At 40.1% G+C, this 26,848-nt stretch overlaps 2 protein-coding genes across 2 annotated transcripts; one reads left to right on the top strand and one right to left on the bottom strand.

The window, feature by feature from the left end:
• Positions 1 to 270: 270 nt before the first annotated feature.
• LOC133866635 (uncharacterized protein At4g28440) lies at positions 271 to 6,447 on the bottom strand. The gene is made up of 3 exons (XM_062303228.1): positions 6,292 to 6,447; positions 5,304 to 5,537; positions 271 to 836 (listed from the first exon to the last, which is right to left on the bottom strand). Exons 2-3 carry the CDS (start codon positions 5,524 to 5,526, stop codon positions 646 to 648), a joined length of 414 nt encoding a protein of 137 aa, XP_062159212.1. The 5' UTR covers positions 5,527 to 5,537; positions 6,292 to 6,447; the 3' UTR covers positions 271 to 645.
• Positions 6,448 to 21,894: 15,447 nt separating this feature from the next.
• On the top strand, positions 21,895 to 24,630 carry LOC133866626 (2-methylene-furan-3-one reductase-like). Its single transcript, XM_062303217.1, has 4 exons — positions 21,895 to 22,371; positions 23,064 to 23,387; positions 23,999 to 24,158; positions 24,254 to 24,630. The coding sequence occupies exons 1-4, from the start codon at positions 21,952 to 21,954 to the stop codon at positions 24,517 to 24,519; spliced, it is 1,170 nt and encodes a 389-aa protein (XP_062159201.1). The 5' UTR covers positions 21,895 to 21,951; the 3' UTR covers positions 24,520 to 24,630.
• Positions 24,631 to 26,848: the final 2,218 nt, after the last annotated feature.

Genomic DNA, 26,848 nt, shown 5'->3' with positions numbered 1-26,848 from the left:
ATCATAGACGGATGGAAATCCTCCACAATTCCCTATCCAAATTATTAAAAGGCAGAAATGCTCCATTGCAGGGATCCCACTCCATCACACTTTTCAATTCCCAAACCAACACCTGGAAATTTCATCATACCCAATTCCTATGACACTTGGCCCATCAAGAATAATGAATTTTGCAGGCGGGCACACGCAGATACAACTTCACAGAAAAAGAACATGAAAATAGAAACGTCATGCAGGCCAAAAAAAAAACAGTGAGTTATACAGAGTACATAGAGACATGGAGGAGCGCATAATATTAATATCAAAATGCATAATGTGATAGGCAATATAACATATACTCTCCAAAAAGAAATAGATAGTAAAGAAACAAAAGAAAGATCCAAAAGCCAGTTGCTTCATCTTAATCAAGCTGCTGCAGCCATCGCCATCTGCTTGGAGGTTCAACCGATGGTGCCACCGCATCTGTAGCAAAGGTAGAAACAACTTCGGTAGTACTAGCTTCCAGATTTCGTCTACCTAAACGTGAACTTTAACAAGCATTCGAGAGAATTCGGGTGCCCCATAGAGAACAGTAATTTTCTTTTTCTGCATTCATTTTATTTTTGGGTCAGGATGTAATAGGAAAGTAAACACTGTCCAGGAAAGTCACTCTTCCACAACATTCACAAGTTCATATTCAATCAGTGACAGGTTGTTATCCTCCTTCACAGTGAAATCGGCAGGTTCAGTGACTTCAACACGCCCCCACTTGTCCACAGCAAGCCTCATTGATCCTTTGAACATGTCAATTTTAGCATTACGCAGGATCACAGTGCCACCCTCTTTCATCAAGTCCACTAAACAACATCAACAATAAACGGAAACAATTAAAGGGAAATTCAAACAAATGACGGCATTTAGTTAGTGCTTAATCACAAAATAAGTTAAACCTTCATGCCTGTCCAAAAGTAATTATACATGAATATATTCCTAAAATTTAACCAATCATACGCATGCATTATAACTCTTATTAATAATTACAATTGCATTACATATAAAAAAGAAAAAGAATAAAAAAAAAAAGAGTAAAATTTCGGTCATTCGCAAATCCCTCCAGTTAAAATAAATTCAACAAAGTTGGATAATTTAAATTTGCTAAAAAAAAAAGAGTTCTCTTTTGAAGCTGAGAGACATACATGGGGTAAAGCCTTTAAAACTATATAATTGACAGGTTATTGTTTATATAAAAGCAAATGATCAGTTAGATCTTGTTAAGATAACTTCATATTTTGGATCACAAAGAAGTAGGAAAAAAGAAAAAAAAAAAAACAGAATAGAATATACCAATCATACAAAAAAAAACAAGATTTATGAGTTCGGCTTCAAAAACCTACATCCACAAGCGAAGATGATCAGGAAGAAATTCCACTATCATATGATGAAGTACAAAATAGTAGTGAAGAAAAAAACCATGCAAACCCAAAATCCCAATATACACACAAAGCTTCATATTCTCACAAAAGAGAGCTTTTCATTAAAGACAATTTTCTCTAACTCTCTCGTGCAATGACTTGATACAAAAATGAGAAGCCAACTGAAAAGACAGAAATTCTTTGCTTCTCACGTGAGCCATGGAGTAACTGAAAATTCTCTATCGTTTCACTCTTTTTCCCTGGCAAAATACATATTCCTTTCTGTACGAGTGAAAGGTGACTAGGTCTTTAGTGTAGGCTGCCAAAAAAATCCACTTGAGATAAAGACATATTCGGTTAGGAAAAGGACTTCTACAAGAGCATTTAATGCTTTCTCTTCCTATATTTTATTAAAAAAAAAAAGGTACTTTCACGTTCACGTGACTTGAACTTGATAGATTTCAAGTCAAATCACAAATCTCCAAATTGACTTGAATTTTATCAAATCACAACACAAAATCACTCGTGACGTCTCTTCTAAAACCCCCAAGGGAAATCACAAGATACAAACACAAGTCAAGTCCAAACAATGGTTAAACTTGAGAAAATGAATTGGTTTAGTCAACATATCTACTACATTTTCCACCGCAGCAATTTTCTTCATTGTAATGTCACCATGTGTTATAAGGCTCATAACCTCCCGATATATATATTCAATAATAATTATATAAAATTCACCATGTGTCATGTAAATGATGGTAACCTTGAGCTTTGGGCAAAGAAATGTATATTTTTCAGATAGATATGTCTATGTAGTGAAAGGATTAGTATGGCACTCTGATCCTAAATCACCCAAATTTATAGTAGTAGGGATTTTTTTTTTTATGAATTTTCCATGCTTTACTCAAGGAAGGAGTCTATTGTCTCTGCAAAAAAGAAACAATGTTATAATGAGGTGGAGCTTTAAGTGGAAGCTTCACAGGGGTACAAAATGACACTCAAAAGATGTACATAATTAAAGTTCTAATGATAATCCACAAGAAGAGCAGGAGTACGGTATTGTGACTAGTAGACAAATGAGGCTGATTAGACCAACTCAGAGATATAACTGTGTAGACGATTTTTTATTGGTAAGTTACACGCACTTAGTGGGACTTGAACGCACGACCACATCATCCACCTTATTACAAAGGGAGGAAGTCCTTTGAGCTAAAGGTCATTGGCTGACTATATAGATTTAGTAGCGTATGCACTTAATGTGGCAAAGGAAACTAGAGTTCAAGAGCCTTCTACCTATTCATAAGTTATCAAGTGTGACAAGTTTGCACAATGTGTTCTCACATATGAGGAGATTGAATCTCTTCATAAGAATTAAACTTGAAATTGTTAAAACTACCATAGAGCGTAAAGAAGCGGTACAAAGCACATTTAGTCGCAAAGGGTGACAGTCAAAGAGAGTGTGGATTTTAATTAAATTTTCTTACATGTTGTGAAGCATAGCTCTTACTCACATGTTGATTGCCATGGTTGTTCTATTTAATTTGGAACTTGAACCAGATGTGACAATATTGTTTTTACTTAGTGAGCTTAGGCATCAACCAAAGGAGTTCATTATTAAAGGAAAAGAAGACCATGTTCATAGGTTGGAGAAATCATTATATCGTTTCAAACAACCTCTCAGACAATGGTACGAGCGTTTCGACAACTTCATGATTGAACAAGGCAAATGTAGAAGTAACTATGATAATTGTGTATACCACAATTTTCAAATGGTTCTTTTGTTACTTATTGCCCTATATTGATGATATACTTATTGCTATGAAAAGCATGATACGGATTAATATATTGAAGACTCAATTGGGTAGTGCGTTTGAAAAGAAAGATTTAGGCGTCACAGGAGGGGGGGGAAAAATTGGGGATGTAGATACACCTGGATGGGAAGTGGGAAAATTGCACTTGTCACATAAAAGTACATTGAGAAGGTGTTTCAATGTTTTGGTACGTAGAATTCGAAACTATTGTATACTCCACCTGACACTCATTTCGAACTTTCAGCAACTTCATCACTGCAGATTGAGGAGTCCATCTCATGTGTTCCTTACTCTAGTGCAATTAAGAGCATTAAATACGCTATGATTTGCACTCGTCCAATAATTTCACATGAAGTTACATTGTTGAATGCTATATGGCCAATTTGGAAAGGTTCATTGGCAAGAGGTGAATGAATACTTCGATATCCGCGATTCACTAAAGATATTGGTTTGTCTAAAATAGAGAAAATGGCATCAATTCTAACATTGGTGCTCTGGATAAGAGAAGATTTTTGACTACACACTCAAGTTGTGCTATTAGTTGGAAAATGACATTACAATCTAATGTTGCTATCTACCATAGAGGCAAAGAACATGACAATAGTAAAGGCAGTGAAATAAGCAATCTAATTGAGAGGTTCAGTCAGAGATTGGTTGCTTTACGATATAACTACTGTCTTTCGAGACAATCAGAGCACAATACATTTGACTGGAACTCAAATGTATCATGAGGACCAAAACAAGCCGATGGCATTATAATAGAGGATAAACTGAGCTACAAAATCTTCAGCGAATAAAAAAATGCTAGGATAATATCACATCTTTAGTCCTAGCATTTAGAACCACAGCCAATTCCTTAACACATCTCAAAACTGTCAGAAACCAATTTTTCTCTCACGGCTTCCACTGTTATTCACTCTCACTACCCTTTTGGACAAATATTATTAAATAAGTGTAATCATGCTCACATCCAAAAATAAAAAATAAAAAGAAAAAAGAAAAGAACTAAACCCAATGATACATACCCATAATGATAATGTAATGGGTTTTACTACACCTAGACTAAATTTAGTGTGTGATATTATATTCTTAAACTAAAGCCTAAATGTATGCTTCCAGGAGGAATGCTGCACCATCTGCTGCAAGTAAAAGAGTGAGTACAGCAAGAAAGCTGAAGATGCAACAAACATATCATAGAAGCATAATTGAAAGAAAAAAAAATCCAGAAGCATCGTACCTCTTGTTTAATCTCAATAAACATAAATCTTAGACTTCCAAGTTGTGAAATGCAATCCACTAATGTTAACATGTTGAGTTGCCTAGTAATCTCTAGAGTAAAACATGCCACTGTATCGTCATCCTTTATTTTGGTGGGCAATTAAATTTATCTTATTAAGCATCCAAGCATAAATTACTTGGTCGGAAATGCATAAATTCTATAAAAAGAAGAAAAATTCCAAACTATTATGATCTCAAAATCATTTTGGAAACAATTTTCTGCTCCTACTCGCTAAGGTGTTAAATAATAACCAGTCAATCTAGTCACTTGTAGAAAATTTCCAGTACTCTTAACACCTATACTAAAAATCATCCCATTTCAAAGCAAAGGATCTGGAATGGAAAAGAAAAAGCTCAGTAACCTTTCCCTTGTTGGTGTCATCATAGATGTATATAAAATTTAAACAAAGGTTTCCAGGACAGCTTATGCAGTTAAATGCATCAACATGAAATAACCTTTCCAAGTTCCCTCATTACCAAATGACAAAGGTTAATCAGCAATGTTAATTACTCCCCTAATCTGCTATTCAGATACGTGCTACCAACCAATGTCTACAGTAACCCCTTAAATGCATAAGGTGAAAATTTTCTAGAAGAAAAAAAAATTATACTCCAGACAGACATTGATCAATTCAGCATAATCTTATAAAACGCTTACAAACTATACCAAAGAGTTTGACAAAATACTATACACTTGATGCATGTAATATAAATCAACTACTGATGTAACAACCCCTCCAAAAATGACAACAGCAACAATAAAATGCCACGACAAAGAAAAATTATAAATAGTCCATAGCTTCAAATTCAAAGATATATATACCTTGATCATTTCTAGCTGTAAAAATAATCATTCCTGTCTCATCACCCACCAAGCATTCAGCAATTCGCATTTGGCGCACTTGAGGACCGTCAGCACGACCCTTCTGCAACACCATCTTAGTACTGACAACCTTCACTGTGAGAGTATGCCCAGTAGTGCCTGGGCGAAGCTGATCAACCTTAGTGAACACTGGTTTCCTCAATCCTGGTTTTGATTCCGCCATATTTGACAAGCCTACAAGAAAACACAGCAATAAATCATTTTAGTAAGACAACAACATAAACTAGAATTTAACACGCATTACAATCGCCCCAGGCACAGACAATTCTTCTTAACCAGAAAGAAAAGCCCATTATGCTTATTTTGGTTGCTGAGTAGACAAACAAAATATAAGAGAAAATTAAATATTGGAAGCTTTATATATCTTCGTCATTTGGAAACCAATCGACCCCAAGTTACCTCTTCCGCCTAACAAAATATTTTGCTCAACTGAGTTCGCCCTCGGTTTCTCTAACACCAATATAAATAATAAATGAATTAAAGATCCAACTCCTGTTGACTAATCTTTCTCCCACATCTTCTCATCCAACAAACAAATCATAGAATAAATATATTCGTGGGATCAAAAGCAGGACTGTCACAAAAATTGCATAGAAAAATTCACAGGTTCTTCTAAATCTCGAATTACACCTTTAAAACTCATGCATATTATCAACCACACTATATTCCTCAATCGAACACACCAAAAAAAATCCCAAATGTTCCTCCGGAAATTTCAGATTTCGATGGTCGAAGTAACGGATCAGAGAGAAATCTAAGCAAAATCAAGAACAAAACATCCGAAATCGAGACGCCAATTGCTTTTACCGATTAGAAACAAATACGGAGAAATTATAGTGTTAGATAAGATCTCAAATTCTAGATAACGAAAAGCTTTAGATTTTCAGTGAAGAAGAATGAGATCGAGAAAATTAGGGTTGTGGATCACCTTGATTTCGAAGAGCCCTTTTTCCTTTGAGAGAGTGAGCAAATTGGAGAGAGGGATCTGAAAATGCGAAACGAAGCCGTCACGGCGGCTCTAGAAAAGAAAAGGTTTGGTATGAATAATGGCCCTTGATCTCGATCACGTGACGACTAATCTTGACCTTACACGTGCTGATTCTCTCTCTCTCTCTCTCTCTCTCGGACTCTCTCTAAACGCTATTCCCGACTTCGATTTTGGAAAATGTGTTAAAATTGACCACATTTTCATGGAATATGCTTTTGTCAGATAATGGAATTTACTAAAGGAATTTAAATAACATAAAATTATTTAATATCGTTAAAATGTTTAAAGAACGAACAAATAATAAGTAATTTCTTTCATCAGTAATTTTTTTATGTCTTGAAAGCAATTAGAAAGTGAATATAATCATCAAAGTATAATCTTTACATATTTATATGCAAATAGAATTTTTTTTATTTTTTTTAAAAAAAAACAAAAGATTTTTCGTGCCTATGTTTGACCGGTCTAATTTGCTATAAACATCTAAAGAAACACGAAGATTGTTTGAAAAGTTATTCTTTCTGGCTTAATTTACATTATGAGGTTGAATTACATTTATACTCTATTTGTTTCGACATAAAATGTTTTTGTCATAAAATATTTTCAACGAATAATTTTCTTGAAAATATTTTTCGGCATTTAGCTCGTACGAAAAAATACCGATAGTGTAAAATGGAATGCAGTGACGTCCAGCCGCAATAGTCGAAATTGGGCTGAAATTTTCAAAAAAATTTCCAAATTCCGACCAAATTGGCCGAAATCTGACCAGTACAACAAATCGTTTTCCAAAAATTAAAGAGACTTTTACGGTCAAACTAAAAATGATTTTCGTTGACCATTATTTTCACCTCCAACAAACATCGAAAAATGTCAAAAATATTTTTCAAAAAATATTTTATGTCGAAATAAACGGAGCATTATAGTAATCTTATATACCATATCACTTACACTAGAGTAATGTCATCAATTATAACATTATTTCATTATGTTGATATGGAATTGTCGATCTATTTTTAGATTATCAATTATTTTTTAAAAAAATAAAATGTGAATGAACAATACCACCTCAACATTATTAAATAAAAATAAAATAGTTGTGTGATATATAATATTATTTGTTCAAAATTGTTGGTTTTTATCTGTACTTCTTTTGAATTGAAAACTCAGAAGTTTCAAATCCTTTGCCGAAGATTGTGTTTTGTCTTGACTATAAAAACTTTGACTTTGCTTCGTTGAATAATTTTTTGATCAATATCCTTAACATTATCTTAATATTTTTAATTAAATAAATTGGTAGATAATTCAAAAACTTATAATTTATTAGTAAACATTTAATAAAAACAAAAAACAAAAAAAGGTTACACATCCATCTCTTGCCTATTTTTCACCCCATATTTTTTTGTAAATTCGTCTTTAATCATGATTGTTCAGTGGTCCGGTTAGTAGTTTGAAACTGATTATTAAAAACTTAGAGTGTTAAAGCAAATTATGGATTCGTTCTTTAGGAGCTCTTCCTCTAGGTCTCATATCCTTTCTTCTTCTAATAGTAGTGATAATGTCGTTAATAATGAAGCATGAATAAAACGAATAATGAAAAATCACGAATTTCTGAAGTAGATATGAGAATTTATAACTTGAAGACTTTATGAAAAAGTATTATGACAGACTTAATAATGACATGAAGACTTTTGAAGAAGAACATTATGGCATGAAGACTTTGTGAAGATGCAGACTTAATGATGATATGAAGACTTTTGAATGAATCATTATCAACTTTACTGTATCAGCCAACGTAAAAGACAAAATAAAAACTTTAATGAAATAAGATTTTATGAATCAATATCAACTTTACTGTATCTTCTAATAAAGCCTTATCTCGTAAGAAAAATTAAATGTAAAATAATATAGATATTTTGAGCTTTGCTAATAAGCTGTTATTAGCTTATACGGGACAAGCTGATAACAGCCTTATCTATATTTTATTTTATTTTTTTTATCTATTATTTAATATGGATATTTTAAGCCTTATCTCTTATTTAATCTTCCAATACGGGACAAATCCTCAAAAAGTAATCCTATAAATCATATTCCTCCATATACGAGAAAGGTTAGAATTCACAAATTACCACTCAACTGTTAATATCCTTCAAATTATTAATTTTGTCAATATTTCACTTTAAACTACTAAAACATGTTAATGTCCCCCTAAAAACAATAAAAAAATAAAAATGACCATAATTTTTTCAATCAATCAAAAATGTTCTTATAAATTCGAAAACAGAGGTATTCTCTCTCTCTCTCTTATTGTCTTCAATCCCCTTAAGCTGCTAGCGAGCGTGTAAAGACAACTAAAAATTAAATAACGAACAAAAAAAAAAAAAAAAAAAAAACCCAAAAAAAGCAACCCAAAAAAAAAAAACTAAAAAGAAAAATCCGTTTTGTTTTTTTTTTAATTTTTTTTTGTATAACTTTTTGTTATTTTATATTTTTTTTCAATATTTTTTTAAATTTTTTTTAATAATTTTATAAATGGTATTTTTGTCATTAGATGAGACATTGACATTTTTCGATAGTTTAGGAGGGGAGATTGACACAATTGATAGTTTGGGGGGACATGGACAATGAAGTGGTAGTTTGATGGAGTTATGTGTACTTTTCTTTAAATAAAAACTATAGCTTGATTTCTCTCTCTTGTTTTTATTAAAAAAAATACAATGTGTCATGTCAGCATAGAATGACCCCAAAAATACACTATAAGGAGTTATAGCATTCCTCATATAGATATACGGGTAATGCTAGATCTTCTTCTAGTGTTATTCTGGTGTCCATCTAGAATGATATAAATGTAATAAAAAAATTTAAAAATTACATCCATGTCATCCAAAATGACATAGATGTAAAATTTTTTTATTACGTTTATGTATTTCTAAATGGAAACCAGAATAACACTAGAAAGAACTCTAGCATTCTTCTAGATATATACTATATTTTTATCCCATAAATATTTCACATTGTTGACGTAATAGTCTCAACCAACCAACCCTTAAATTTATTATTGTTAAAAAATAAAAAAAAAAATAAAAAAAAATCCAAAAATTTATTGGAATTGCCACGGCAGCATTGCATGATAACTGTGGGATAAAAATATGGTTTATAACACTTCTCATCCTTAAATCTTTTTGGCATGATGTTTATACTTTATATATTCATTATGAGTTGTCTTAGAAATTACACTTTTATCTCACAATGCTAAACAAATCGTATAAGATTGGTTAAGAGTACCAGGTCAACTTTGTAGGATAATTATAAAATAAAAATATAAAATCTAGCATTACTCTTTCATTATATGTGTTGGTACAGTTTCCGGTATGGTGACGTGTCGCCTAAGGATTCGCTGCCTGACTTTTTACCGAACACTTCAACCCTGCAAAAAGGAACAAACAACTCGTCGGGGGTGCCGACCACGCCCACTCCGATGCCTAAATCAGTCTAAAAGGTTTTCTGTATAGAATCCTTAATCTTAATCTCAAGAGCTTAGAGAATTCGTATCTTATACCTGGTGTGACGATCTTTATTTATAGGCCGGACCTTCTTGACATTGAGTTGGATTAGGAGTTTGAGGAGTCCTAACCCGGTTTGAATTTTCATCATATCTTCTGGGAATTTGAATAGGAGTGTTGAATCCGTAGTTGATTGCGTTTGTACTTCTTTAAATTCGATTCTATGTCAATAATCATCTTATCCCATAAATCATGGATCTGTAGTTTATCCCTGATCTCCTGGGATTCTATCCTTATCGAATTCTGAGACGGGTGTGGCGCATGGCACCTTCCTAAGAGACTGTAGCACATTTCAGCTGACCTCCGAGGTGATGATATCCGAGACGTTTCTGCTTTTACCTGGAGATCTCGGGATATATCCGCACCATAACAGGGTTGTGTAAGTCCGAGATGTTTATACTCTAAGATGTTGACTCATCCAATGGATATCACCCCGAGAAGATACCGCACCGACTCGATATCGTACCGAGGTGTTATTACTCCGAGGCACAAATATCCGAGATACGTTCACTCCATCTTGGCTGGGAGATCTCGGGATGTTTTACACACCGTAACCTGGAATTTTAAGACCGAGACATCGTCATATCTCCGAGATGTCTTCGGACCTAAACGTCCTTCCCTTTGCTGGATAGAACCATGCGGAACAAGTAGCCGAGACATAACTCCGAGATGTCATTGGATCCACGTGTCTCTAGGGTTGATTTTATCCCTAACAGTTACCCCCCTAATTCTCTAATTTCAGAAATAAACGGAAATAAGAGAATTACTTTCCAGCTGCCAGTCTGTATCTGATGTTTGCGCAGGGCGCGTCTTTTCAACAGTTCAAATTTTGAATTTGACCGCTTCTTTTCCCAACGTCGACGTCATCTCTGCACAGCCGCCTTTTTGTCATCATTAAATGGTATCGTCGAGGCAGCGTATTTAATGCTGAATTTACGGAACGCGCGCCTTTTCCTCTTCGGAAATTTTGAATCGACAGCGCCCTTTGGCATTTCGGACACGTGGTAGTGGAGGCGTTTAAAGTTGGGATATTGTACTGTTCACTCACTGATACTTCTTTTTCTCGATACTCCATTGTCGTCTTCCTCCCCAAACTTTTCCTTTCTCTGTATTTTTCTGTTTCTGCCTTTCTTCTTTCTTCCATGGCTCCCAAGAAAGCTGTCTCAGCCTCGTCTCGGGTTCGGACAAAGAGACCCGACGGCTCTGTGGATCTTTCTCCTTTGGAGAGCAGGGTCGATTCCATCATCTTCGCGAAGCATGAGGGTGTCCTTCGCTCGAATTATGAAATTTCTCCAACTGTGAAGATGTTCTATCAGGCGCCTGGAGCTCGGTTCATTGATGGCGGCGATATTACCCTTTATGAGAGGATGTTTCTTGCTGGGCTTCGATTACCGTTTCCGGAGATTGCTCGAGACTTCGTTCTTTTTCTGATGATCGCGCCCAGTCAGATAATGCCAAATGCTTGGCGGTACCTGTTTGCCTCTTACATCCTATGGAGGCTTGTGTTGAAGAAGGAGATGAACATCCTGCAATTCTTCCACATCTATAGGCCGAGGCAGACTGCAGAGGGAATGATTGAACTCTGCAGCCGTCACCCGCCTGTTTTCATCAAGCTCAAGAGTGGGCTGACGAACAACAAGTTCTGGGAGATGCAGTTTTTCAGAGTTTCCGGGGAGTGGGAATGCCCCGAAGGTACTCTCCTTCCTGAAGATCGTATGATGCCTCGGACTTGGCAGTTGTTGCGACCTGACCGAAGTGACCCCCCTTCGCTCACTGTTTCCGAACTGGAGGATGTTAAGGAGATAAGTGGGTGGTCCGCTGCCAGAGTCAAGGCCGACAAGTTTGAAGAAGTCGATTTTGACAATCTTGTCACCGAGGAGAATATGAGGCAGTTTCTCGGATATGACATTCCGAGAGACAAACAGTTAATCACCAAGAGGGGAGCTGTCAAGAAGAGGAATGAAGCCCCTCCATCCCCGAGACCTATGACTAAGAAGAGGTCACCTGAGGAAGTTCTCGGGGATGTTCCTGCACAAAAGAAACAGAAGATTCCTTTGGCCGCCTCGGGTGCGAGGAGAACTCCTCCTTCGGCTCCATCACCTAGGGTAAGCGTTGAAGAGGGGTCTGCCAGCTTTCGGGGTTTCATTCCCGAGGCTAGTCCTGCTCCTTCCTTTGTTTCACGGGATGAGTCTGGCTCCGAGGCTTCGTTCCATGGTGAACAATGTGCGGTACCTGAGAGGTCTGGAGAAGGAGAAGGAAATGTACCTGAGGTCCGAGATGTCCCAGTTGCGCGTAGGGTAAAGCATCCGGCCAGGAAACGGAAGCTTACAGGCCAAGACCGAATGGCTCAAAGACTTGCGGACGCCGGGCGATTGTGGGGTAAAGCGGTTATAAAACCTTCCGACAAAGAGGAAGTGCGTCAAGAGCCTGTCGCTTCAAGTGGTGACTTTCTCGAAGAGATGGATGAAGAGGTCGGCACCCCCCTAGACGAGCCTTTGGCTGAAGATTCTGAAGTAGAAGGTACTCCCCGAACTCCTTCTTCGGAACGTCCAGAAACACCACCACCCCCTGAAGAAAATCGTGAAACGGGGTACTCCACCCCCCGAGTTTCATGTTCTGCGCCTATACAAACCGAGACTCCTACTGGACTGTCCGAGGCTGAGGACGTTGAAGAGCCTTGCCCCTCTCGGGAAGTGATTGATCAGGGGGTGCCGGGATCTGCTCCTGGAACTCAAAGTCCCGATCAACCCGAAACAACTCCCCATGTTGGAGTGGCTGAGGAGTCTCGGATCGAATCCGAGAACGTTACTCCTGAAGCTGGCGTGCTCCCCGAGACTTCTACTAGGAGCGAGTCTCGTGCTGAGGCCAGCCCAAGCACCGGGGCTGTACCTCAAGTGGGTCCTAGCTCTTCCTCCAGGGTCTCGGCCGGCTTCGAGATTTTGGGCAGGGGTCTTCTGGGTCATCCGATGGAGGCCATAAAGAACTTAATCCCCGAGGGATATCTGGGGAATGCAGGGGCGTCTTCTCCCGAGAAGATCGCCCAAGGCATTCTCATCTCTCATTATCAGGTAAGTTTCTGGAGCTAGGACTTTTTATTCTGTTTGCATCCCGATTCTGACTTTGCTTACTTTTTTCTTGACAGCTTCTTGTGAAGATGACTGCCCTCTGGCAGAAGTGCGAAAATTGTCCTGCGCCTCCGCCCACTCCTTCCCCCGAAGTTCAAGCCCGCATCTCGGGTTTAGAGGATGAAGTTGCGGCGCTGAAGTCTCTTCTTCAGTCCAAGGACGAGGAACTCGCATCCCGGGAATCAATTATATCCGAGATGCGTTCTGCTAACGCTCGTTTGAGTAACGAAGTGGCGGAGGCCAACGGTCGATACGCTCGCTCTATTGAAAGTCTTTCTTCCGAGCTGGATCGTGCGGACCAATTGTCTATTCGTTTGTCGGCTGTGCAGAATGAATGCTCCGAGGCGTGCAAGAATGCATTGAGTGCCGAGGCTGAAAAGGACAAACTCAAAGATGAGGTTGAAAGACTTACAGCCGAAAGGGATAAAGCTCTCAAGGCGCAGGATCACTCGGAGAGTCTCTTGATTCGTCTCAGGGCTAGATATGACGCCGATCGGGCAAAGCTTAAACGTTATCAGAAGCAGTTGAGCTATGCGCCTTATCTTCGGGATCAGAGTTGGGGTCGGGGTTGTCATTGGGGTTTCGAAAATTTTCGAACTTTGGTGACAAATCCTCAATATAAATTTGATCCCGAGACGGTTGATCCGATGTTGGTGGGTTTTCCAGAAGAAGCCATTGATGAGATGGAGGAGTTTGGTAAGGACTTCATGCCCGACGTTCCGAATTGGGGTCTTGACGCGCCAGTTCCCGAAGAAGACCCTCTTGACGATCCTGCTAGCTAGAAGCTGTTTTCTTGAATTTTTATCTTCTCTTTTCTTTACCTGTACATTTTTCTTTGTATAAAACTTAGAATATGATATCTTTTGAATGAAATTTCTACCTTCTGCTTAGGCATTTTCTTTTCTGTTTTCGGTGTCGGATAAACCGAAAAACCTTTTCTGCTCTCGGTGTTTGACAGACTTTCCTGCTTACCTTAATGAGTTACCCCCCACAATCTTAGTCTGCGACCGCAGGCTAAGTCGTTTGAGGTGGGTAGTTAGATTGTTGAGCTTTACCTTTCTTTTAATTTCTTTATCTTTGAAGGCTTCAATCTTTCAACATTTGGAGACCTCTAACCGAGAGGTTTTCTTGTCTTAGTGTTCTTTTCATGACCACTTCGGGTTGTCTAAGGAAAGGACGTGGACAGATTCTTTCCTGGATGCTCTTGTCCTTCCGAAAACCTGCAATCCTGCATTGATAGCCTTTATTGGACTGACCTTTAGGTTTTTCTTGCTCTCGGTTTTGGAAAGACCGAGAGATTTTTCCTGTTCTTGGTGTCGAACAAACCGAGAGACTTGTCCTGCTCTCGGTACTGAGCGACCGAGAGACTTTTCCTGCTCTCGGTTTTGGATGAACCGAGAGGCTTTTCCTGCTCTCGGTACTGAGTGACCGAGAGACTTTTCTTGCTCTCGGTTTTGAACAAACCGAGAGGCTTTTCCTGCTCTCGGTACTGAGTGACCGAGAGACTTTTCCTGCTCTTGGTGTTGAATGACCAAGAGACTTTTCTTGCTCTCGGTTTTGGACAAACCGAGAGGCTTTTTCTGCTCTCGGTACTGAGTGACCGAGAGACTTTTCGTGCTCTCGGTTTTGAACAAACCGAGAGGCTTTTCCTGCTCTCGGTACTGAGTGACCGAGAGACTTTTCCTGCTCTTGGTGTTGAATGACCAAGAGACTTTTCTTGCTCTCGGTTTTGGACAAACCGAGAGGCTTTTTCTGCTCTCGGTACTGAGTGACCGAGAGACTTTTCCTGCTCTTGGTGTTGAATGACCAAGAGACTTTTCTTGCTCTCGGTTTTGAACAAACCGAGAGGCTTCTCCTGCTCTCGGTACTGAGTGACCGAGAGACTTTTCCTGCTCTTGGTGTTGAATGACCAAGAGACTTTTCTTGCTCTCGGTTTTGAACAAACCGAGAGGCTTTTCCTGCTCTCGGTACTGAGTGACCGAGAGACTTTTCCTAAGTATGTAAATCGGATTGATTCTTGGATTTCTGCGATTGTCAGTAGATACTGGGAATAGACATTCTTTATTGAATATGAAATTGTTTGTAAAAAAAAAACAATGAACTACATAAAATATTTTTTCAGGTGCTCGGCATTCCATGATCTTGGAAGTATCTTTCCGGTCTCGGTCATCAAGCGATAAGCTCCCTTCTGATGGCATCCTATTACCTTGTAGGGGCCTTCCCATCCGGGTCCCATTTTGCCTTCCGTTGGATCTTTCGTCATCAAGCTCACCTTCCTGAGTACCCAATCTCCGATTTGGAACTTTCTGGGCACCACCTGTTTGTTAAAGTACCGAGCCGTTCGATTCTGATATGCCGCCCATGTGACATGAGCGTCGTCTCTTTTCTCCTGCAACAGGTCCAGGTGCACCTTAGCATTCTCGTCGTTGAGTCCTGGATTGTAGTGAGCCACCCGGAAGCTTGGAGATCCTACTTCCACAGGAATCACCGCCTCGGTTCCGTATGTAAGTGAGAATGGTGTCTCGCCAGTTGGAGTTCTTCTGGTGGTTCGGTACGACCATAGCACCTCTGGAACGTAATCAACCCATGCTCCTTTCTTTTTATCAAGCTTTTTCTTCAGGATCTTTACCAAGGTCTTGTTTGTCGCCTCTACTTGACCATTTGCCTTCGGGTATTGTACCGAAGCATAATGGTTTCGGATACGGAGCTCCGAACACCACTTCCGAAACGGTTCACAGTCAAACTGCTTCCCATTATCTGTGACGAAAGCATGGGGAATCCCGAACCGGCACACCACTGACTTCCAGAGGAAAGTTATGGCATTCGCAGTGGTTATAGCTGCTAATGCTTCTGCTTCCGCCCATTTAGTAAAGTAGTCTACAGCTACAATCAAGAACTTCCGTCCACCTTTTCCTACCGGCATCGGACCAACTATATCCACCCCCCATTTTGCAAATGGCCATGGAGAAGTGAGGGGGATGAGCTTCTCGGGACTTGCTTTCATGATTCTTGCGAATCTCTGGCATTTATCACAGGCTTTGACAAGAAGAGCTGAGTCTTTTTTGATCGTGGGCCAATAGTAACCTGCTCGGATGGTTTTTTGCGCCAGCATCCTTCCTCCTGAGTGGTCTCCGCACACTCCTTCATGAATTTCCCTGAGGACATAGTTCGACTCGGCCTTGGAGAGGCATTTGAGAAGGGGTTCGGAATATCCTCTTTTGTACAGTGTATCCCCGAGGAGGCAAAACCGTGCTACTTGTATCTTCACCTTCCGAGCTGCAACCTTATCTTCGGGCAACAACCCATGTCTAAGGAACTGGATAATGTCCCTAGCCCACTCTGGCTCCTCCGGTGCTGAGTCTACTTCCATAACCTTGGTCCTCGGGGCTATCGAAGGCTCGGTCAGAACAATAATTTGCCTTCTCGACGCTTTCATCTCTTCCTCTGTTCCCGACGCGATCTTTGAGAATTCATCAGCTCGAATGTTTTCCTCCCGAGGTATTTTTGTGATGACAAACCTTTCAAAATAGGACTGGAATCTCCGTACTTCTTCCAAATACCTGGCCATTCTGTCTTCTTGTGCTTCGAATTGCCCTTGGACTTGGCCTACGACCACCTGAGAGTCACTTCGGATTTCGACATTGGTTGCCCCCATCTCTCGGGATAATGCCAAACCTGCTATCACCACTTCGTACTCAGCTTCATTGTTTGTTGTAACGAAGTCCAGTTTCACAGCAAAACCGAATTCTTGCCCTTCGGGATTCCTGAGGAGGACTCCTACTCCGCTTCTGCTCTGTGTAGAGGAGCCATCTACAAACACAACCCAGGTTGACTCCTTAGGAAGTTCTTCTGCTTCAGGAATGTTACAGAATTCTACCAGGAAATCTGCTAAAGCCTGTCCTTTGATAGCCGTCCGAGGATGAAACTCGATATCAAACTGTCCGAGCTCCACCGCCCAGTTGACTAACCTTCCCGAGAGGTCAGGCTTTTGCAACACCTTCTTCATTGGATACTCGGTCAAGACTCGGATAGCGTGAGCTTGAAAGTATGGCCTCAATCTTCTAGCTGAAATGATTAAAGCGAACGCTAACTTCTCGATCCGAGGGTACCTCCCCTCTGCACCATGAAGTGCTTTGCTTGTAAAGTAGACCGGTTTCTGAACCCCTGAATCTTCTCGGACTAGCACCGAGCTTACTGCTGAGGGAGAGACTGCCAGATAGAGATAAAGAATCTCCCCTTTGGTTGGGCAGCTCAACAGTGGTGGGTTGGCCAGATATTCCTTCAATTTTTCGAAAGCTTCCTCACACTCCTCACTCCATATAAATGCTTTTCGTAAAATTTTAAAGAAGGGAAGGCACTTATCTGTCGACCGTGATATGAAACGGTTCAAGGCTGCAATTCTCCCTGTCAGTCTTTGAAGTTGTTTTGTTGTTCTCGGGGCCTCCATCTCGAGGACAGCTCTGACCTTCTCTGGATTAGCTTCAATGCCCCTTTGTGACACCATAAACCCCAGGAACTTGCCTGAAGAAACTCCGAAAGCGCACTTTGCGGGGTTGAGCTTCATGTTGTATTTTCTTAGAGTCCGAAAAGTTTCTCGGAGGTCTTCTATGTGTTTGTTTGCCCGGACACTCTTAACCAGTATGTCATCTACGTATGCCTCAACGTTTCGGCCAATTTGACTTTGAAACATCCGGTTCACCAGTCGTTGATATGTGGCTCCAGCATTCTTCAATCCGAAGGGCATCATCTTATAGCAGTAAAGTCCTCGGTCTGTGATGAAAGCAGTTTTCTCCTGGTCTGTTTCTTCCATGCAGATCTGATTGTACCCCGAGAAGGCATCCATGAAGCTCAAGAGCTCATGCCCGGCCGTCGAATCCACCAATAAATCAATCCGAGGCAGGGGAAAGCTATCCTTCGGACATGCTTTATTCAGGTCGGTGAAGTCTACACACATCCTCCACTTCCCGTTGGACTTCTTTACCAGCACTACATTGGCCAGCCATTCGGGATAATCTACCTCTCGGATGAATCCAGCTTTCAGCAACTTCTCTACTTCTTCAGCAACTGCCGTGTTTCGTTCGGCGGCAAAAACTCTTCTTCTCTGCTTCACAGGGCGATAATTTGGGTCCACATTCAGCTTATGGACTATAACCGAGGGATCAATCCCCGGCATGTCTTCATGGCTCCAGGCAAATACATCTTTGTTGCGCCTCAAGAACGCCACCAGATCTTCCTTCAGGGGTTGAGGGAGTTGTGAGCCTATATGAATTTTGTTTCCCGAGTCGCCTATCTCGAACTCCTCCAAGGCTTCCACAGGCTCCCCCAACGGTGATTGCTATTTTCCATCCTCCTTAGTTCTCTCCCCCCGACCGTGCTGCCTCGGGGTATCTTTCAAGGACAGATTGTAGCATCTCCTAGCCTCCTTCTGGTCTCCTTTTACCTCTCCAACTCCTTCTTCTGTTGGAAACTTCATGCTGAGATGTGGTGTTGAAGTCACCGCTTTGAAATCGTTGAGAGCCGTACGTCCTATAATTGCATTGTAGGCCGAGACCTTATCAACTATTAGGAATTTTACCATAATGACTTTTTGCCTTGGATAAGTCCCGGCTGTCACAGGTAAATCGATAGAACCGAGAGGCAACACCTTCTCTCCGGCAAAACCCTGTAGCTGGCACGAGACCGGAACCAACTTTTCCAATGGAACACCCATGTGATCGAAAGCTGATTTAAACAGAATATCAGCCGAGCTCCCAGTGTCAATGAGGATCCGCCGGGTCTGATAGTTTGCTATGGTCAAGGTGACCACGAGGGCGTCTGTGTGCGGAAGCGAGACTCCAGCATAATCATCATCAGAAAACCCTATAACCAGAGGGTTATACTTCCGAGATTTTGGGGGCCTCTGGACCGAGTAAACTTCGAAATCATCGAGCTGCCTGGCGTATGCTTTCCGAGCTGAGTTGGACTCGCCTCCTCCTCCGAATCCTCCCGAGATGGTGTGGATGATAGGGATATTGCCCTGCTGTGCCCCCCGAGGCCTGCTTCTACTTCTCTCCCTTCTTTCATCCCTCCGAGGCCGAGGTGCTGGCTCTCGGCTTCTTTCTCTTCTTTCATCTTGTCTCGGTTGATAGTTTCTTCTATTATCCCGATCTTCTTCCCTCCTAGGCCTCGGATAGTGATCTTGCTCCTGTCGATTCCTCTCATTGGCGAGGAATCGGACTAGCTTCCCATTCTCAATGAATTTCTCGATCAACTGCCTCAATGAAACACACTGCTCGGTCAGATGACCGTGTGAATCGTGGAAGGCGCAGTACTTGTGAGCCAAGTATGGAGGGGGATTTCCTTGAATGGGTCTCGGTTTCTGGTAATTCGGATCTTTCTTGAGTTCCATGAGCACCTCGGTGATGGAGGTGTTCAACGGTGTCCACTTATAATCTCCGAAATTTTTCTTCACCTTCTTATATTCTGCGGGACCAGCATCCTGTACTGGCTCAGGATTCTTCTTTTTCTTAGGCTTCTCAGTGGACGGCTGCTGTTGTTGCTGGGAATTACTGAGGAGAGCTCGGAGCGTTTCTTCCTGGTTGATGTACCTGTCCATCTTCACCATAAAGGTTTGAAGATCTTTCGGCGGTTTCAACGCCAATTCCGCCATCAGAGGTCCATCTTTTTTCAAGCCTTGAAAGATTGCACCGTAAATGAAGTCGTCTGGTGCACTCTCTGTGTTCAGCTTCTCCTGGTTGAACCTCCACAGATAGTCTTTTAGAGTCTCATTTGGTCCCTGCTGCACAGAGAGTAAGTACCCTCGGGGTTTCCTTCTAGCTCTCCCGGATACGAACTGGGCCAGGAATTTTCGTCCAAGGGTGTCGAAGCAATCAATCGACCTTGGTGCGAGATTCCTGAGCCAGTCTCGGGCTTTTCCTGACAGGGTGAGAGGAAAAGCTCGGCATGCCACAGCATCTGGTGTCTTGTGCAGGGAGACATGGGACCTGAAATTGTCCAGATGCTCCACTGGATCTTCGCTGCCAGAGAAGACAGGAATGTCAGGTACCTTGAATCTTCCGGGTAAGTCGCAGTTGGACACTTCTTCGGTGAATATGGATTCCTTGTGCTGGAAGAGGTTGTCAACAAGGGACTCCTTCCCATCACGCCTCTGGTCAATTGTCTTTGACAGCATATCATATTTCGCGCCCAGATCCTGGACCATCTTCTGCAACCTCCTTTCTGCCTCCGTGGGTGGAACCGGATTGATGGGCTCTCCACAATTCTCGTTCCGCCCGGCTCTCTCTTCATGGTTCTCGTTCTGCCCGTCATGATTCTCGTTCCGCCCGTTTCTCTCTCCTGAACCTTCGTGGTTTGTCCCATCGGCTACATCATGATTGGGCGGCGGAGTTCGTGTGGCTAGGAGCACAGCGTTCTGAGCCAACAAATCCTCCACATTCTTCTGCGCCTGGGCTAACTGTTGACTCAGTTGGGTTATTCGAGCCTCTGGATCCGCAGATTCTGCTTCTCCACGAGCATCGTCTCGGCTGGTTGGCGGCACTTCGTTTAAGATCGATTTGGAACGTCTCGTCGTCACCATTGCGGATTTGTTTTTCGTAAGAACAATTGATCGTTCCCACAGACGGCGCCAAACTGTTGGTACAGTTTCCGGTATGGTGACGTGTCGCCTAAGGATTCGCTGCCTGACTTTTTACCGAACACTTCAACCCTGCAAAAAGGAACAAACAACTCGTCGGGGGTGCCGACCACGCCCACTCCGATGCCTAAATCAGTCTAAAAGGTTTTCTGTATAGAATCCTTAATCTTAATCTCAAGAGCTTAGAGAATTCGTATCTTATACCTGGTGTGACGATCTTTATTTATAGGCCGGACCTTCTTGACATTGAGTTGGATTAGGAGTTTGAGGAGTCCTAACCCGGTTTGAATTTTCATCATATCTTCTGGGAATTTGAATAGGAGTGTTGAATCCGTAGTTGATTGCGTTTGTACTTCTTTAAATTCGATTCTATGTCAATAATCATCTTATCCCATAAATCATGGATCTGTAGTTTATCCCTGATCTCCTGGGATTCTATCCTTATCGAATTCTGAGACGGGTGTGGCGCATGGCACCTTCCTAAGAGACTGTAGCACATTTCAGCTGACCTCCGAGGTGATGATATCCGAGACGTTTCTGCTTTTACCTGGAGATCTCGGGATATATCCGCACCATAACAGGGTTGTGTAAGTCCGAGATGTTTATACTCTAAGATGTTGACTCATCCAATGGATATCACCCCGAGAAGATACCGCACCGACTCGATATCGTACCGAGGTGTTATTACTCCGAGGCACAAATATCCGAGATACGTTCACTCCATCTTGGCTGGGAGATCTCGGGATGTTTTACACACCGTAACCTGGAATTTTAAGACCGAGACATCGTCATATCTCCGAGATGTCTTCGGACCTAAACGTCCTTCCCTTTGCTGGATAGAACCATGCGGAACAAGTAGCCGAGACATAACTCCGAGATGTCATTGGATCCACGTGTCTCTAGGGTTGATTTTATCCCTAACAATATGTAACCATTATACACTTATTACTAAATCTCTTTACAACTATTTTACGACTTAGTGGCATGTGTCAATTTATGATTGGAGCAATGTCATACACTTGAAAAAATGATTTGTCAAGGAAATTATTGGAGGGCTTGGATTGTGTGGTGTGGTATCCTCCAGGACCTCCACCCAAATACTTGTCTGTTTTCACATGAAAAATAAAAAATAATAATAATCTCTGTTGCCTATTCGCGATTCGGTACGGGCAAACACTGTACGGTGCGAAAAAACCAAGCGTGGTATAAAATAATAAAAATGTCAGAAAAACAGAGCGAAGAGATAAGCCGTTAGGGACGGTTGGAAAACATTGGAGGCCAAGCCATGCTCACATCCACAGCTTCTCAACTCAGAACCTTCCACTCTTTCTCACCACAACCAAACCCATTTTCTCCCTTCAGATTTTCCCTCACTTTCCGGGAAAATAAGAAGAAAAGCACTTCCACCAGCGCTACTCCTCCCGGGAAAACCCGGGTTCATACGCTCCCTCTCAGAGTCTCTGCTAATTCCCAAGCTGCACCTGCTTCTACTGATGCGTCCAAGGTGTCCTCCATACCCTCTGAAATGAAGGCGTGGGTATATGGGGAATACGGGGGTGTGGATGTTTTGAAGCTTGACTCGAAGGTGTCGGTGCCGGAAGTGAAGGAGGACCAGGTTCTGATCAAGGTTTTCGCCGCGGCGCTTAACCCTGTCGATTTTAAGAGGAGGCAGGGGAAGTTCAAGGCCACTGATTCGCCTCTTCCGGTAATTTTCTTTGTCAGTTTTCTTTTGGGATGTTTGGTTGCTGAGATAATGCCAGGAAGACTAGGAATTAACAAATTTGATAGAATTTGTTTGTTGTTCATCGACCCAAGAATACATTCTTAACTTAAAAAGGAATAGAGGTCTTGACATTGAAATTTTGGGTATGGTTTTTTTATTGTTATTTTCACTTATTTTTTTCCCCGGAAATCAAGCATAATATGTTAGTGAATTTTTGTTATTATCTGTTTCGTTTGCTAGAAACTTTTGTTGGTATTGAAATGTTCTCTGAGGTTTTTGGATGAGGTTGAGAAATTGTGTTCTGAAAAAACGATTAGAAATGGTTTTTTTTTTTTTTTTTGTGTGTGGATTTGGTTGTAGAGTAGTTGCCAATTACGTATTTAAGGAAGCACTACGTAATGGATGTCTACAAGTGATGTTGTCCAAATGGTTTCTTTTATTATAAGCAACTTGAAATAAAATGGGTACAGAATATGAAGATTTTGCAATATTGTATGATGTCAAAGTGAAGGGAAAAAAGAGGAAGAGTCTGTGAATAATGTTATGTTGTTAATCAAATTAGGTGCCTTTTTTTGTTGTTGTGAGCTTATGATGTCTATCATATATGATATTGTGGTGTCTGGTGGGTTCTTTTGAATATTGACTATGGGGTCCTTGAATTTGTTTTCTCGTAGACTGTTCCAGGCTATGATGTTGCTGGTGTGGTGGTAAAAGTAGGCAGTCAAGTAAAGGATCTAAAAGTGGGGGATGAAGTATATGGAGACGTAAATGAGAAAGCATTGGAAGGGCCTAACCAGTTTGGCTCTCTTGCGGAGTACACAGCCGTCGAGGAAAAATTATTGGCTCCAAAGCCAAAGAATCTGGATTTTGTTCAGGCTGCAGCGCTGCCTCTTGCAATCGAGACTGCCTACGAGGGTCTAGAAAGGACAGGGTTTTCTGCTGGTAAATCTATTCTTGTTTTGAATGGTGCTGGTGGAGTTGGAAGCTTGGTAATTCAGGTATGATACTTTCTGACTACTTTTACTTTTTGCCACACTGCAAATACAAAGAGAAACGATTGACAAATTGGTGAAAAACTTAGTTATATTTTGTAAATGTCAAAGTTTGTTTAAAGAACGCCTTTTAATTTTTGTTCTGTGCATAATCTAATTAACCGTCCTTTTCAATTCGACGAGGTGTTACTTCTTCAATCTGCACATATGATCTTCACTTGTCCATATGTTTACAACATTATGTCCTCTTATTTCACTTGTCTCATATTCTTCCTTGGAAATGGTTGATCTCAATCTGTCATCATATCAAAGCGTGTTTGTACTTTCATTGTTGATGGGTTGTGTTTGCTGGCAAATTTGTTGTGTCATCTACTTACTACATTGATGATTTTCTACTGCTTTTGATTTCTGGCTTCCCTATGTTATTTATCATCCTTGTTTCGGTTATTAGTCAGATCCCATGAGTTCTGTTAAGTACCATTAGAAAAAGAGGTAAATTACATGCATAAGTGAAGATAAAACCTTTAGAATGAGGCACTGTTCTCGTGGCTTTTGAATGCATACAAAGGCATATCCTACTTCTCTATTTTCTTTCTAATTTTTTTCTGTTGATGCAGCTAGCAAAACAAGTATTCGGTGCTTCAAGAGTTGCAGCCACTTCAAGCACTGGAAAATTGGAGTTGTTGAAGAGCTTGGGTGCTGATTTGGCTATTGATTACACTAAGGAGAACTTCGAAGATTTGCCAGAAAAGTTTGATGTTGTCTATGATGCTATTGGTAAGATTTGGTAACACTTGCTTGTCTTCCAAGTCTCGATCCTTATAATTAGTTAATGATAGTTGAAAATTTGTTCTTGTTTTCTGTAATGGCAGGGCAGTGTGAGAGGGCAGTGAAGGTAGTGAAAGAAGGGGGCAGCGTTGTGGCCCTAACCGGTGCTGTCACACCTCCTGGCTTTAGATTTGTAGTCACTTCCAATGGAGCTGTTCTGAGGAAACTGAACCCATATTTAGAGAGTGGAAAGGTGAAGGCGGTTATTGACCCCAAGGGGCCATTCCCATTCACCCAGCTTGTCGAGGCTTTCTCATATATTGAGACAAACAGAGCAACTGGAAAGGTAGTCATACATCCAATTCCGTGAGAATAATGGAAAACTAGTCAATTACTCAATTTTGCATCGTATTAAACACTCCTCTCTGTATTAGAATGACAGAGTGAGAATATCAAGATCAGCTGTGTTGAGTGCTCTTAATCTTATGTTGTTCTTGCTGTCCATGGATGAAAAGAATCCTAGTTATTTTGAAAGATTCGGGTCGGGAACAAATCCTCCCCAGAAAAGAGAAAGAAATCAATCTACAAATATTGTGTTGGGAAAATCTCCAAGTAAAACTTTAATATAACAAGTTGAGACAATACTCAAAAATTCAATTGATATGTTTGAATCTAGTTAGATGATGTAGGGCCTAATTAACATAAAGGCCAACTTATTAAAAAGACTAATAGGCTAATAGCTGGCCTCCACAATCACGAGCTCACCCGCTGCCAATTAAATAATGAATCTAGTATAAAGGAGAGAGTCACCAATCACCATAAAAAAAGAGATAAAAGTCTTTTTTTCTTTTCCTAAATACTCTTGGAATTCTTTTTCTCTTTATGAATACCATGCTAATGTAATTATCTAACAATTAGAGGTTTTCTGCCGGCGCCACTCCGGTGGTTGTTTTCATGCTTTACAAGTGGCATGTCGACCAGTCATGCCGTCCAAAAATTTGCTCTTGCTAATTGTATTGAATAATATTATACCTACAACTTGCTAACACGCAGTAACCATGTTTCAATTAGTAAAATTTATTTTTTAATATCTTCAAATCACATGCTGACATATATCAATAAGGTATAAAAAAGTCGTAAGCGTTATATATATATATATGGCAGAAATGAAATAAGTAATATTTAGTATGGATTGAGAGTGATCCATTGCATGCATCAGAATCCTCTTCAATTAATTTTCAATTAAAGAGAAGCCAATCCTTTCAATGCATAAGCATTTTTATAATTTTACACAATATAAAATTATAAAAATATATCAACGGTAGAAAAGTTGTATAATTTTACACCATATAAAATTATAAAAATACCTGTATATAAAGGACCGATTCCTCTCTATCGGATAGGATCTGGTCCCATTGCACTGCCTCCAGGAGTAAAGAGACGTACCTGACTGTCTTGAATTGCACAAGTTAAGCTCACAACCACTCATGAACTTCACAGCCGGACCACAGTGCGCTATGAACAATAATTAATGGAGTAGATCCATTATGGAGTAATATATATATCTTTTTCACTAATATTTATGGAGTAGATCCATCATCATCCATGCATGCAGGATGCAGCTCCCCTCATTGAATTTGCCTCTCTCTGGCAGGGCAATTATTATCCATGATATTTCTACATCCCATTTAATGCTAAGTCTACGGTGCATTGCATATTCTCTCTACCCACCACTCTTGGAACGATTAGCAAAAATATATATATATAAAATATAAAAAAGCAAGCTACAAGCTATATTTTGTCTCTCAATATTATTTTGTTTTGATGAGTGGACTTGCATTTTCAATCCGTCTTTAATTTTTTATTTTTATTTTAAAAATGATATATATCTCACTTTACTGAAGTAATAAGGTGTACAAACTATTAGATTCATCATTTTTAAAAAACAATATATATTTAATGACTATTTTTAAAGTTTATTATGTCAATGTGAGATAAATACAATGCATATATAGTATTATTCTTTTTTTTTTTATTATTATTAAAAAAAAAACAATAACTAACACAAAGGCCGATTAAAACTGCCTAATTCACGCGCTGATCAATATGTGCTACCATCCTTGTTTCGGTCATTACTGATGTTTGTTGGTTGTGTTTGTTGTATTTATATATTTTTAATGTATTTTATGTTGTTTTGGGTTTATGTCTCTTAGTATTTTCTTAGTATTATCTAGTGGGGGAGGCTTCTAATTTGATCTTTATGTTGGTCTTTCTTTCTCTTCTCTTTCTTAGCCCCTACTTCGGATTTAGATAATACATTTACCGCTTCAGCCTCATTTCAATGGCTGTTGCTGTTTCTAAGTAAGAGTGCAAATAGATTCACCTTAATATGTAGACATTTTATTTTTGTAACCGTTTCGGACAGCCCCTTGAGATGATCGGTTCAACGATCAATTCTTTGACAAATTTCCTAAATTTGTTTGTATTACTGCATCTGTTTTCTTTCGATTGAATCTGATATTGAGGCTCCCACAGTTTTTGGTTCTCTCACTCTTTCTTCCTTTCATATTAATAGTGCTAAAGATCCTTCCATATAATCTTTTTATATTTTTTTCCTCTATTTAATTTTTATTTTTATTTTTTTTAAAAAAAACGCCTAATCAACCCAAGTTCTGTCGGTGAACAGTCGTTTTAATGCA

Source organism: Alnus glutinosa, chromosome 1, assembly GCF_958979055.1.
Source record: "Alnus glutinosa chromosome 1, dhAlnGlut1.1, whole genome shotgun sequence".
NCBI classification, from domain to species: domain Eukaryota; kingdom Viridiplantae; phylum Streptophyta; class Magnoliopsida; order Fagales; family Betulaceae; genus Alnus; species Alnus glutinosa.
This window is presented reverse-complemented; position numbering and strand designations above follow the sequence as displayed.